The following is a 14,541-nucleotide window of genomic DNA, read 5'->3' as shown; positions in this document are numbered from 1 at the left end:
TTATCAGAAACTTTCTTGACGGGGGCTGGGGTCGAAGAAAGGAGTGACTACAAAGGGATAGCATGAGACAGTTGTATTTTAAAACTATATAGGTAATAAAATTCATAGAACTGTACACAAAAGTCACAATTTTATTTTATAATAACATTTAAAATAAAATCTCAAAACAAGAAAACAAAAAATAACCCTTCCTATCATCTAAAACTCCAGACCCATATGTAATTGTTAATGAAATCTAACAAGCATTCAAGTAGGAACTAACACCAATTTCATGCCAATGTTTTCACAAAATAGAGTAGAAGAAAATCCTTCCAAACTCATTTTAAAAGGCCATAAAAATTCTAACTGAAAGACAGGACAAAGAAGTTTTTTTTTTAAAGGAAAGGAAAGAAAAAGAAAAGAAAGTTGAAGACAGAGGAATTTCTCCCATGAACAGAAAACAAAATCCTTAATATTGTACAGTTTGAACACTTGGGGCTTATTCCTAGGAATGCAAGGTTGGTTTAATGTTAAAAATCAAACAATGTAATTCAACACATTAACTTAACAGATTTAAAGAAAATCACAAAATTATCTCAGTAGATGAAGAAAAAAATATTTGACAAAATTCAAAGTAAATTTATGGTAAAAATTCTTAACAAACTTTAAAATATTGATGGAGTTGCTGTCGATGCCCCAAAACTACTAGCCATCAAGGACTACTGCACATGAAGCCTCTGTACTTCCAAAATCTCACTGCCTCTATAATGTCATAACACCAAATCACAGAGACCCAGTCTTCAGAATTCCTCATGAGGCACCTCATTTCAATGGCAGCTGACTCAGTGAATCAAATGAGCAGTTTTTAGAAAATCCAACATATTTTGGTACATCAAGGAGATATAGCAGAAATGCAATGAGAACTTTCCATGTTATTTTTTCAGTGACCACATGATTCAATTATAGTATAGCATGTCTTACACAATATAATATTTATGAAATTCATGATATGCTTAATCCAAAAGCAAAAGCAAAAATTTAAGTTTCCTGGAGTATCTCAATTTTTATCACACTTCCTTTTTACGCATGAAAGGTCTCTTGTAGGCCACTGTTAACTGTTTGTAGACAAGCATTCTTCCAGATGACAATCAGGCTACATAATTTCAGACAGCTATCAAAATAACTTGATGAAGTTGGAGCTGGCTCAGACACAAGTTGCCAGATGGCCCTAAAGCATCAATTGCTTAAGACTCAGGAACAAGGCCATCCAATAAATTAACTATGTATAAATTAATGAAGAAGAGTCAGCTGTTATTGCTGGGGTCAAGAAGTTTTACAAGCAACTCTACAGCTGTGTCTTTGCAGATGTTAGTTGTTTATATGAAAGGTGAATTTTAATTATTAATGTAATCAGCTGGTATGCAGCGTCAGAACCTTTAGTGATTATGCAAATATACCTATTTAAAAGTCTAGAAGAGCAACATCTACTTCAGATGCCATGGACCAAGTGCCATTGTCGATTCAAGGCTATCTTGGTTCTATAATTCTGCCACAAATACACATGTTGAAAAGTGGTTGTGAAGTGTTTCTGAATGCAGCTTAATATTTATATGTCACTTACTGGAAATGAGACAATGGATGTCCGATTGACTCATTTGTAAGCTGTGAAACATAAACTCTCTTCCCATATTGTTTGGCTTGTACACAGGCAGTGCATTATTATTCTAGAAGGTCATTTTCATATAATCTTGACATATTATATATCTGAAAATCGAGTGTTTATATAGTGAAGACTCAGAATCTTCATTCCATCAAGTAATTCATTTACTCATTCAACAAACATGTATTGAGTATTTTCTAAAGTGCTGGAGTTGCTGTGATAAAAGAAAAGCTGACTCTAATGTCATGGAATGCACCTTGTTGGGGATTTATTTTGTATCAAATCCAGATGACAGAGTGACCTACTACGACAGCTCAACCTGAAGGGTATCTGTGCAGCTTAACACATAGAGCTATTCAAATCCTTTATATTTATAAGTATTTGGCCTTAGATTTTTAAGTTATGCCTCTCTACATCTGCTACATATTCAAGCATTTACAGATAGCTTTATGTAATATGTGCCATACCCGACGGGGGTAAAAAAAAAAAATCAATCACCCATTCTCAGATTTCATTTCACTCCACTTGTCTTCAGTCTTTGGCAGTGCTGATCACTCCTAACTTCTTGAAGAAATGTCTTCACTTAGAAATTCCCTATGTTGTCAAGATCTGGATAAGATACAGATTTTTAAAGACCTACTTTCCAACAAGTTCAACAAAGTCACAATGGGTTAAACCATTGAGAATTGACCCTCCCTGCTTTGTGGTTCAAGGTTTCATCTTATCTTCTGAATAAGTCCTGCAAAGTCTGTGTGTATCCATCGTAAATGTGATGGTGTGTTAGTTAAGTAGATAATCTAGTTCTTTAATTCCTGTCCTTAGAACTATTTTTTCCATGACTGTATATTGACATGGGCTCCCGTTTTTTATGTCCCCGTCTTTGTAAATTGCCGTTTTTTAATTGTGTGCTTTTCTTGCATAGTTGCAGGAATTCTTTCTAGTTTTTTATGTTAATTCTTTATTACTTATTAAGAGTGATTAACTTGTGTATTAACTCTGTCTATGATGTCCTTTAATTTTGAGGTGGTCAAATTCAGCAAATTTTCCCATTAGGATTGTGCTTTTTTTTTTTTTTTTTTTTCATTTTAGACAAATTCATCCCACATTGGGATTAAATGCTTATGTGGTAGAATGTAGGGATATCCAGGCATTTTGCTCTAAGCAGGATTATCAGTTTATTCCTGAAACAGAAAAGGGTAGGTACGTTTCAGAAGAAAACAGGTAGGGAGAAGATGGGCAGCGGGCAGATATCAAGAGGAGAGAAGAAAAGAAAGAAGGAAGAGTAAATAGAGCCAAAATTCTTACCTCAATTAAGAAAGCAATTTCATCCCAATTTTTATATATTTTTAACTTGGAACAAATGGATTCTCCAAGCAATTACTGAATTCTGATTTATAGACACTGTTAGTTTCCCTTTTCCTCTAGCTCAATTATTTAGATAATGTACTTTCTAATATTTTCCCATAAAGTATATATTTTTGAATTTTATTTTCAGGGTTGAAATAAATTGCACTTCTCCCACAATTTCATTTTCATACAGCATTCAACTTACAGTTTTTACAACTGACAATTTTTACAGTTACCATGTAAGAAAGTTGCAAATTTCAACTGGATGAACTGAACTGGCATAATGCAAATATTTCCCTGATTTCAGTGCCATTTTCGAAGGAGAAATTCTTGAGTCATTCCTTACTGACTTTAATATCCACCCCTTATTTCCATCATTTCTAAAGTACAAGAATGTTTCAGTTTCCCAGACTGCTCAAGCAAATATCATGAAATGGGTCGGGTTAAACAATGGGGATTTATTATCTCCATGGTTCTAGAGCCGGGCAATGTCCAATCAAGGCACTGCCAAGGTGATGCCTTCTTCCCAGAGAGCATGGCGCCCTGGGCTCCTCTGCCACATGTCTCTCAGGGAGGCTTCTCCTGGCCTCCCCCATCTCTTCTGGGTCCAGTTGAATTTCAACTTCTGGCTGCTCCCTCTGTGGCTTTCTTTCTCTCTCTTTCTCTGAATTTCATTCTCTTATATAGAACTCTAATTAGTAATAGGGATAAGAGCCCTCCTGATTGAGGGGGCCACACCCTAACTGAAGTAACCTCATCACAAGGTCCTCTTCACGATGGGTTTGCACCCACAGAAATGGATTAAGTGTAGGAACATGTTTTTCTTACACACGGCTTCAAACCACCACAAAGGGGAAATCGGCAGAAAACGTGGCTTGAAAAATCCTTGTTTCCGTGTCGGGATGCTTTTGACCCACAAACTCTAAAATGAGGTGCTCTTCCTCTCCTCCGGTGGATATTTCTGAACAATAAATGTGAATATACACCTACAAAATCCCATGTGGACACGCCCCTTACCTGCATCTCTTGGCAAAAGGAAGCCAAAGGCCCAAAGAGAATCTGGCATTGCTCGTCAGCAGTGTATGTCATCCCTGGCAGCTTGGAAGGAACCATCACGGAATTGACACTCTGGGGATTTGTCTGTAGCAAGCAGTTACTGGCCTTTGACCTGGCAATATGGAGATAAGTGTAAATTTTAAGAAGTTAATATAGAAAGTTGTTATGATTAGTTGGAATAGCAACAGAAAATATTTTTGTAACATTAAACTGTCATGTTTATTCAGAAACTATTCTATTGAATGCTTACTGAAATTATTCCATGTATGAGAATCATTTATCTACAATTAAGAATTAGTGATAAAGTTCAAGTTAATTGAAATTTTTGGTTTTTAAGTCCATTCATATGAGCTAACTCAGCTAATCAACATAACATTGTAAAGAGGGTATTATTTTACACATTTACAAAATGAAGAAGAATACATGTCTAAAAGTAGTGTTTTGATTTAAAGAATGCATGGAAAGCATTCTCAAGCAAATATTAATTGTACTTTGCATAGGTATATAATGCAACTTCTATTTGTGAAATGACATTTATTTTGAACCGCGTTCAGATTCAAGTTCAGATTCATGCATACAAAACCGTGCATTCTCCTCAGGAGCATGTCTGCACCCACTGACTGGGTGCTGATGCAGCAATGCGGCGTGTACAAAACGCTGCACGCTCTCAGCGCTGTCCCTAGTCCAGGATGACAGAGAGCACGCGCTCACTATACAGTACACATTTCAGAATAGAATCGTGCTTATGTAATAAGCATGTTTTAGTAAATTTAATATCCATTTTATAGAAAAATAGGCTTACCAATTTAAATGGTATGGGAAAATGTATGATGTTTATCCGTATAGTGAATTCAGCTAGCTAGATGTTCCTATATTTCTTACTTAGTCTTTCCTATACCTTAAGCATCTCTCTCTCTCTTTCTCATTAATTTGTATGGCACCTACTGTTTCAGCTGCCTCTTCTTTTACCAAAAGAATTATAAAGAACAAGGACTTCAGAATGAAATTTAGAACAATAGCATGAATTTTTTCATTTTCCAACGAGGCAGAAGCTAGTGCTACCGAGTCGAGGATGGAAAAGAAGGGGATAGAGGATGATTATAATAGTGAAAACTGCTAATGGAAACAGAGTTTAGACACATCACACAGAAAAACAGAGATTTCGTTGAAGAAGGCCTTCATGATAACAACAGATGTACTGGGTGATGAGTAATGACAATGTTTCCACTTGGAAAGACTGAAGAGGAAATTCAATACAGTGACAAATATATACGCTTTTAATTATCTGGCTAGCTTTTCAACACCACACAGGTCCTTCCCATTCACTTATCTGGAAAATGCGGAAACTAAAAAGGTGGGGGTTAAATAACAAGTATCAACCCAGAGCTGTGAGCCAACAGAAAAGCCAGGATTGGAACCCAAGTCCTGGAGCCCTAGTGTGGGGCTATTTCCACTTAGCCACCCTGTCCTCCCTGGTCAGGAGAGGAGCAGAGCACAGAAGCACCCAGGATGCAACTGTATGAAGTGACCTCAGGTACCTGAGAAATCTTTCCAAATCTTCTTTGCTGCACTGGGACCAGGAGACATCTCCAAGGTTTTGTCCTTTAATCCATTCCCCAGACATGATGTGAAGGCGATCAGCGCAGGATGGGTGGTCATTGTCATGGTGAATGCCCATGCTGTCCCAGGATAGGAAAAAGGCAACAACATGGCATTAAGTGGATGACATTGTTAACTTCGGGTAACTGCAATTAAATAACGCAAAACATGTGAAACAATGGGAGAAAAGATATTTTTAAAAGGTTCAAATGAAGCTATATCTCAGATCAATTTCTTTTAAAAATTCAGTTATCCTGATTAAAGGTGGACATTTTCATTTAGTAGGAACAATTTTTCCCACCTACCTGCAAAACAACCTGTTTAGGTCACCTGTACCAAAGTGATCTATTGGTGCATTTTTCACACAGTGGTATGTAAACTTCTCTTTGAATGTAGTTAGATTCAGGTTCTTACCTGGAGATAGTTTATGTATACCTTTTATTAAATCTCTCACTCTTTTCCCCCATCTACTTCATTTGACCATCCTCTACCACCCACCTCACATATCACAAACTGTTCCTGGGAAAGCCTCCACAATCTTGGCCACTATTTTCTAGTGAATTCTAAATCTGCTTCTTTAGGTTGCAACTGCACTCTAGAAATATGACATATTTCCGAATGGATGTTTTAGAAGGACCTTAAGTTTAATATGTCACTTTCATTTTTGTTGTTTCCTCCAGGTTCTTGAGGACAGGAATTTATTTACCTGTCTAAGAAACTGTCATGTAGGAATCACACTCTTTAACTCATGTTGAAACATTAAACCAAGCCATCATATAGCATCCTTTTTTACTTTACTAAAATTTCATATAATCTCCTAGGGACTCTCATGATAAGCCCATTAAAAATAGTTACTTAGGAATAAGGGCTAATGCTGAGGAAGAAGGAAGAGGCAAGTTTGTTTTTCTATGTGCTAGGTTTGTAATGATGGCAGGGTAATCAAATGTTCCCTTTTCTTATTTTGTAATAGTATAGGTAATAAATAAGATTGTCTTTCATAATAAATTCTGAATGCCGAAAATATCTATCTTGTATTTTAAAACACCAAATTAAAAGAATTCCTAGAGAAATTGTCAAGGGAAATCACAGCTAGACTACTTGCATTTTCTCAAACTGAAATAAGGTTTTCCAAATCTAATGAATTACATTTTCATTAAGATAGATTAAAATTTTAATTTTATATCAAGTTGTTATAATTAAATATACTTTTGAAAAGAGAAAATAATATGGACAGAGAAAATTAATAAAGTAAAGGTTATCATATCATTATATCTGCTAACTTTGACAGCTATGAAAATTCTTGCCTGGCTAAACCTCCAAGTACATTATAGAATGTCACTCTTCACTTAAGGTTAGGGAAATTCAGCTTTATGGTGAATAGTGTTTCTCATTGCTATCCTAATTTGTGGTCTTCAAATAGAGTCTGTATCCACATGTAATTGACAAAGAAAAGAGCAAGATAACTGCTTTTCATACTTTGAAGCAGAGCAGGAAAAATGGGGATCATGCAGAGTGGTGATGGACCAGTTCACTCTGTAGAATGCAGGGAGGGAGAAAAGACTTTGAAGTCAGAGATTTGATGGCCATATCTTCCCCTTACTGATGTGATCAGAGCAAGTTACATAATAAACAAACACACAAACAAATGAGCAATGTGTCTCTGTTTTCTCACGTATTAAGCATACGTGATTACCTTTTCCTCACCGATTGCCCGTGAAGAGAATGATGTAAAATGTAAATGAGAATGATGTAAAATGCCTGGCACAGCCTGGAATAAAGTAGAAACCCGTAACTATCATTTTTATTGGGGTGGTAAAATCAGAGACATTTTCTTGCGCTGTTCTAACTTTTCAAAAATCACAAAGAGACGCGCTTATCACTAAGGACAATTTTCCATATTTGCTTTCTTTGGTGAAGGGAGAGGTTTAAGAAAAACCAAGTAAATAAAAATGGAAATAATTTACTTTGCTTAGAAGAAATTTTAAATATGTCAATGGCACAGATTAATAAGTATGTCCTGATGTGTTTCTAACATCACAGCTCTGATGTAACCCATGCTGGCATCGCTGTCCAGTGTCTGCCATGGATTCGGGCTATAGGACAACTCACTGGGTGAGCCTGTTAAAACAGCACCCGCTCACCATGTGGGACATGTCTGACTCTTCCATCTGTGGGGTGCAATCTTTCAAACCATACATAAAGGATACTACTTTGAAAGGCAACTGGTCTTTTTCAGAAATAACAAAACTTTCAAATAATGCGTCCATGTGAGAGAAGGAGAGGAACTGATTCCAAGATTTAGCAATTTGGACATTTTCCCAAAGTAATGTAATATGATTTTCCAAATTGGGAAGATTACAACTTCTCATCCAGATGATCCTTTTCCTTTTGGGATCGTGATTCTCATGTTAGAAATTAGCTACAACCATGGAGATATCTGGTGACTCAAGTATTGTTGACCATTAGCTAAATTTTCCTAGAGCTGTTTAACTCATAACAGAAAAGACTGTCATTAAATTGGGACAGGGCTTTTTGAATGCACATCTGGAACCAACAGAAGACTTCGCCTAAAGTCCTGATCCCACCAATTTGAAATAAAACAATTAATCGTGAACCTTCATCTGTGCCAGTCACTACATTTATCATTCAGAACGATGATATCATTTAATCTTTAATCACAATTTCCCCATGATGTTTCTATTATAATGGCTTCCATTTTACAGTTGAGGAGGGCGCTGAGGTTGTTGGTGGATCCCTGAAAAAAAAAAACCCAAGCAGTCTGATGCTGCACAAGCAGCCAGAGTCCTCAACCTCCGCCCTGCCAGACTCCTCCCCTTTCTGGATCAAAACTTTTCATGCAGTTGACCTACTGTTTTGCAAAAACTGAAAAATGCCTCCTCTCTGTCAGCAGAAATGCATCTCTCTCTCTAGAAAGCCCTGTCACCAAGTCGCATGCATGGTACGGAAAGCATCCTCTAAGTAAGATATTAGCACCAGCTCTCCTCACATTTGAACAACTTAACTACATTTTAATAATCTCAGTTTAAATCCATTTTGACAAAGCGCCTTGGGCAAATAAACTCTCCGCTAACACTGTACATGGTTGTCAAGTCAACTGAAAAAATATTTTTATCATATAAAACTTTTCAACTTGTTTAAAAGTCCCTGCCAGGAAGTTCTGTGATATCCTGCGGAAAACTGGAGAAGCATTTGGATTTTGAAGATGGTCCCTTTTGATGTTTAAAGAGTTAGAGATGAGAACATTTATGAATTCACTCACATTTTCTGGATAATTTGGAAAGAACATGATTTGTAAACAGCAATCATTTAAAACCGAAGATTTTTATGTGCTGAATACATTAAAGGAATTTTCATGGCATATTTCCCACCAAAGCCACATATTATGTGGAAAAAGCTAATAAAAATGAAACAAACTATCACAATTTCTAACTGAGAGTGGATTATATTTTTACACAATGACAATTTTATATAATCTACTGAGTATACGTGGTTTGACGTGATTTCAGTGCTGTTTGCTCCTTGAGAAGATCAGAAAGTGAGAACTTCAGGATATTTTCACATCTCTTTACATTTTAAATCATTTATATTTGTTCAAAACAATTAAATCAGCACTGCCACTGGCATGACAAAAGGCAAAGTAAAACAAGTCCCCAATGACATAAAATATTAGAGGTAAACAGAAACAAAAATACTAGAGGTATTTAGAGAAAAAGAGAAATGCTTACTGACTGATGCATCTTAGACAATAGGTATACCTGGAAATTCAACAAACGCTTGTTGAGAAGCTGCTGTGTGCTGGACACCGGGCTGAGATGGGAAGAGAAAGATGAACAAGACCCTGTTCTACCCTCAAAGAGTTTTCATCTGCTGGGGTTGGAACAATATCCTTTGCCTTCCAGGAGCTAATAGATACCTGAATGCTGCTAGTCAAATATTCCCTAAAAGAGTTCCCTAAAGTTGTCGTTCCTGTCCCTTCCTTCCCACCTTACCTGCTATCAGCCCAAGCAAAGGACAATTTTCTTAACTTGTAGATTATTGCATTGTTCGATCTACCTCCTTTCCCTCAACCTGTCTGGTTTCTCATGAATGCATTAAAAAGAAAATGCTACTTTCCCATTCAAAATCTTTCCATTTTCCCTGTCAAACAGTGCTATTGGAAATATGAATCATGCATCTTTTGCATCAGCATCACAAAATATAGAGAGGTTGAATTACTTGAAATGAAGATTCCTGAATTCCACCCCAGACTAATTGAAGGAGAGTATCTAGAGATAAGGGCAGGGAAATTGTATTTTAACCTATTTTCTAGATGATTTTTATTCACTCAAAATTCTGAGAACCGCTGATCTACAGGATAAAATCCAAATTCTTTACCTTATTATTCAAACCATCTATACATTGGCTTCAAGCTAATATTCACTTGAACAGTTAATTCTGGCCTACCCTCTTTATACAGCTCCTTTCTACCACAATGCTTTCCTCTGCTTATCTGCATTTACAAATCCAAGCCAAATATTGAGACCTCTTCACTCTATAAAGGACTCTTCAATAATACTAGCCCATATTTTTCACGATCATTAGCTTTTACCCCTTTAAACATATGGTATATAAGACATATCAGAACTGCCTTGTATTTCTAGTGAACTTTAATTAAGATATATAAAATCTCTCCACCTAGAATGTAAGCATTTGGAGAACAAAAACCACCACAGTTTCTTTCAAACCACTGAATTTAGTTCAATACTCTGTTTAATAAATGTCTAATGATTTATCTATCAGCTGATACAGAATAATGGAAGCAACTGAATGTTCTCTCAGATACATGAAAAGCTGAAACTGACGTGTCATCTGTTGACTTAGAGAAGCCATAAGTCAGCTAGCAATTCTATAGACAACCTTCTCAAGGAAGGGTGCTTGCCTTACTCTGTGCCACACATCTGTCACTGCACTTATGAGAAACACAGAAAAGAAAGTCAATTTTTGAAAGGACACTCTTTAGGTAGGTGACATTTTCCTCTTCTACCTGCTCACTGTGACGCCCAGACCTGTTTGGTGTGGGAGTGCCGCGCTTCTCCACTGCCTGAACGCTTTCACCATCAACTCAAACTACTCACTGCTTCAGCCGGTAGCATTGTTTAAGTAGGCACCAAATACAAAAGCTGTGTCAGTGGTCTACCAAAGACCCTTCATGAAAATCCAACTCCCTGCCAACCCAGTAAGAACATCTGAGGGATATAAAATCACTTTTCCAATGAAGAGGGATATCAATACACTGAAAGGTGGAAAAGATCCTTCTTTATATTGAAGAATTCATAATAATAATTATAATAGGGCAGGCAACGGTGGCTCAGTGGCAGAGTTCTTGCCTGCCATGCTGAAGACCTGGGTTCAATTCCTGGGTGCCTACTCACGTAAAAAAAAATAATAATAATATATATTTTATATATATATAAATAATTATAATACTAGTTATCATTATCATTTATTCATTCTGTATTATATGACAAGTATGCCAGGCAATTAGAAGATTACCAATTCTAACAATGAAACATACAAGAAAAAATTATCCCACTTTTAGAAATGAAGAAAATGAGTACAGGCGGGTTAAATGACTTGCCTAAAGCTCATTCAGGAAGTAGCCAGCAGAGAAGAATTCAAGTCCAAGGCTGTCTCTACAGGTTTGTCCTCTCATCTATCCAGCTGAGTAGTTCCTAACACTAACCAAGATATGTGTCCTTGAGGAAGATACTTGTGACTTCTGCTATAGGGAATGCTAAAAAGTACCATGTGGGGACAATAAATGTGCATGTAGCCATCACCAATTTTATGGGATCAAGTGACATTAATTATTGAATAATTCATTTTGAACATTTTAAGAAGCAATGGTTTTCTAGAGGTAAGATCATATTTGTTATTTTGTCTATTTTCCCAATTCATTATTATTTCATGTATTTTCCATTCTAGAAGTCGTAGGAGATGGTGAATTACCTTTATCTTCATTTCCTACTTTTTGTTTACTCTTTGCCTTACTCTCTCTTAAAATATATCCTCTTTTCCTTATAGCAAGTACACTGTTACACAGCAATGCAAAATTAAAGGTAAAACATTTTATTTTCTTCTAAAAGGGATAGTCTCCAGCAGGCTGAGAGAGATTAGCCAAATCTCTCCATGCTAGGATGTTTCCCGGTGCGTATGCTAGCAACTTGTTGAATTAACAGTATTTTAGATTAAATAGTCTTAGTGATAAACTTCTCAGTTTGAAGCTTCCAAGTGTCATGACTTCAAGATGCACAGCAAATAGGTGGGCAAGCCAAATGTCAAATCCAATTCATCATATTCAACTGATACCTAACTTAACTACTCTGTTTTCACATGGTTCATTTTACAATGAAATACAAAATACCATCATGTACCAAAAAGGAAAAATACGTGGTCACATTAATAATGATATGGCCACAAAATCTCAGTCAAGACAATTGCACTCCTCAGCCCAGACTAATTTTTCTTCCCTACTTCTAGGACTCAGCTACCTTCTCCTCTGGATATCAAGTTGACTATTCATGGACGGGCATTTGTACTACAAAATGAGTGCTTATGATGAGTGCACTCAACCGTGTGCTGTGGGACAAAAAATGCAGTAGACAGTAATCCTGTTTTCATAGAGATTACTCTTTAGTAGGGGACATTAGAATATGTTGGTAAATACACATACTCACACGTACACACACACATAGTGAAAATATCAGTGTAAATGAGCACATATCAGAAATCATAACAAAGTGAAAAATGATATAGGATATAGAAAGTTCAAGAGAGTTTAAAAAGGAAACATTTCCAGCTGTACTTTCAGGCTAAATTTCACAGAGGTTAAAGCTTTTGTCTTAACCATTAGTGGATAGTACAATGGACGTGACATATATTTGTAGGACCAGGAGTCAGCATAAGGTAAATGCATGAATAAAGACATCAGTCTGAAAATCAGGAACAGTTTTCATTCATGAAATAGAGAAACGGGTGACAAATGTAGTAGAGTTGGTTGGGACCACCCTTTAGAATTTAGAGTTCATTCTTTCTTTTTTTTTTTTTTTTCTAACATGGGCAGGCACCGGGAATCGAACCCAGGTCCTCTGGCATGGCAGGCAAGCATTCTTGCCTGCTGAGCCACCGTGGCCCATCCTAGAGTCCATTCTTTAGGTGGCAAGGGGCAATAACAATTTTTGAACTGGACATCAGAACTTAATGATTTAGGAATTTGAATCAAGCTAATGTGTGGGAAAGATTAAAAAGATAACGTGCCAGGGAGACCAGCAAGGCAGGCAGTGTAATTGTTCAAGCCTGGGGAACGAACAGGAGAGGAAATGGACAAAGGATAGCGCTTTCAGATGAAGAGTGCGTAGAATATGGCAAGCAATTAAGGGAGTAAGAAAGGAGAGAAGAGGTAAAGATGCTTCAGATGTCTCAACTCAATGCCTGATAGCAATAGTGGTGCCAAGAACAGAAATACAGATGTCTGAAGAGGTGAGTTTTTAACCTGGTGCTACCCTTGATTCTCTCCAGGCACAATTTTCAATGCTGTATTTCTGCAAATGTCATTGGGTTCAAGGGCTTATTAGCCACAAGACATCTGCATTCTCGGTACTCTGGCAATGCTTCAGGACTCACAACTGGTCTAAATAAATAAATAAAATCTTTTGCAAGGACCCCAAATATTTACTGCTTTCAAGGAGCTAATTTTGCATATTTACTGCCTCATTAACCTCTCAGATCTGAGGGAATTCCTGGAGTGTCGACTTAGTGGTGAAGCCATGTCTCTATGCCAAAGTTTAGTAGTATATATTAATCTTTTCCCCATGGTTCAAAAGACAAAATGAATGCTATCCATTTTGGGCCATGTCAAAAAACTGATTTAATGATTTACGTTATTTTCTCTAACATCTAATGTTATCCACTCAACATCTTTATGTAGTAGGCAATATCATATTAGCTCCCTTAATCAGTCAATAAAGTATACATGTTTAATGCAGCCTCTTAGCTGCTGAAAATAAAGATCTCAGCTTGGACTTTTTCTTATTTTCCCTGACTCTCTATATATTCAAGTGTAAATTATTATGAACGTGTTCAAGTTAAATTATAAAATCTGTATCATACCCTGATTTCCAGGCAAACAATTTTGTCTACAGCTTTATGCGCTTAGTAACATCCCAAGAATATAACATATCTTAAAATGGCAATTTCTATAATTCAGAAAAGAAAATGCTAATCCAACACATGCTAAATGGTCACTAAATAAATAGTATTTGATTGAAGTAAAACGATGACCATATTTACATCCTTATGCTTATCTTTGTATTTAGGTGCATATTTTGAAAATAAGTGGGTTAAAATAAGCAAGGAGGCCAAAGGTGAAATGCCAACCATGACAGTAAGCAAAGAAACCCAGATAAAAATTAAATCATTATTTAAAATGTGCTATACCCAAAGCTGGCAAAATGAACTGAAACTATATCCACAAATATCGCTTGGTAGCTGTCCTCTATTTAGATTTTAATAGCTGTTACCACACAGCCACCAAAAATAATGCATGATTTGATCCTATCCTCAAAAATGTATAAGAAAACCTGCTTTCCCACAACCCAACATGTTTCATTCACTCACCCTATCAGTCAAAACATCATTCAACAGATATTTCTTTAGCACATATGAATGCTAATTGTGAGGGGTACAATCTTGAACAATAAAACAACAAAAACAAACGAGCGAGACAGAGCTCCTGTTCTCAGGGAAGGCAGTACATTCACAGACACTGACAACAAATAATCAGGCAAACAATGAAAGCATGCAAACCATGGAAAAACTAGGAATGGAAACAACCCCACAGA

At 36.5% G+C, this 14,541-nt stretch overlaps 1 protein-coding gene across 1 annotated transcript in view; it reads right to left on the bottom strand.

Moving 5' to 3' along the window:
* Positions 1-14,541, bottom strand: part of ADAMTS19 (ADAM metallopeptidase with thrombospondin type 1 motif 19) — a 253,116-nt gene that overhangs the window by 97,425 nt on the left and 141,150 nt on the right. The window contains exons 10-11 of the mRNA XM_077137955.1: positions 5,581-5,721; positions 4,004-4,154 (exon numbers count right to left, since the gene is read on the bottom strand). Of these exons, the coding sequence (XP_076994070.1) occupies positions 4,004-4,154; positions 5,581-5,721 (292 nt within the window). The remainder of the gene's footprint in view (positions 1-4,003; positions 4,155-5,580; positions 5,722-14,541) is intronic.

This window comes from Tamandua tetradactyla, chromosome 20 (genome assembly GCF_023851605.1).
Source record: "Tamandua tetradactyla isolate mTamTet1 chromosome 20, mTamTet1.pri, whole genome shotgun sequence".
NCBI lineage: Eukaryota > Metazoa > Chordata > Mammalia > Pilosa > Myrmecophagidae > Tamandua > Tamandua tetradactyla.
The sequence above is the reverse complement of the archived record's forward strand: the minus strand, read 5'-3'. Positions and strand labels throughout refer to the sequence as shown.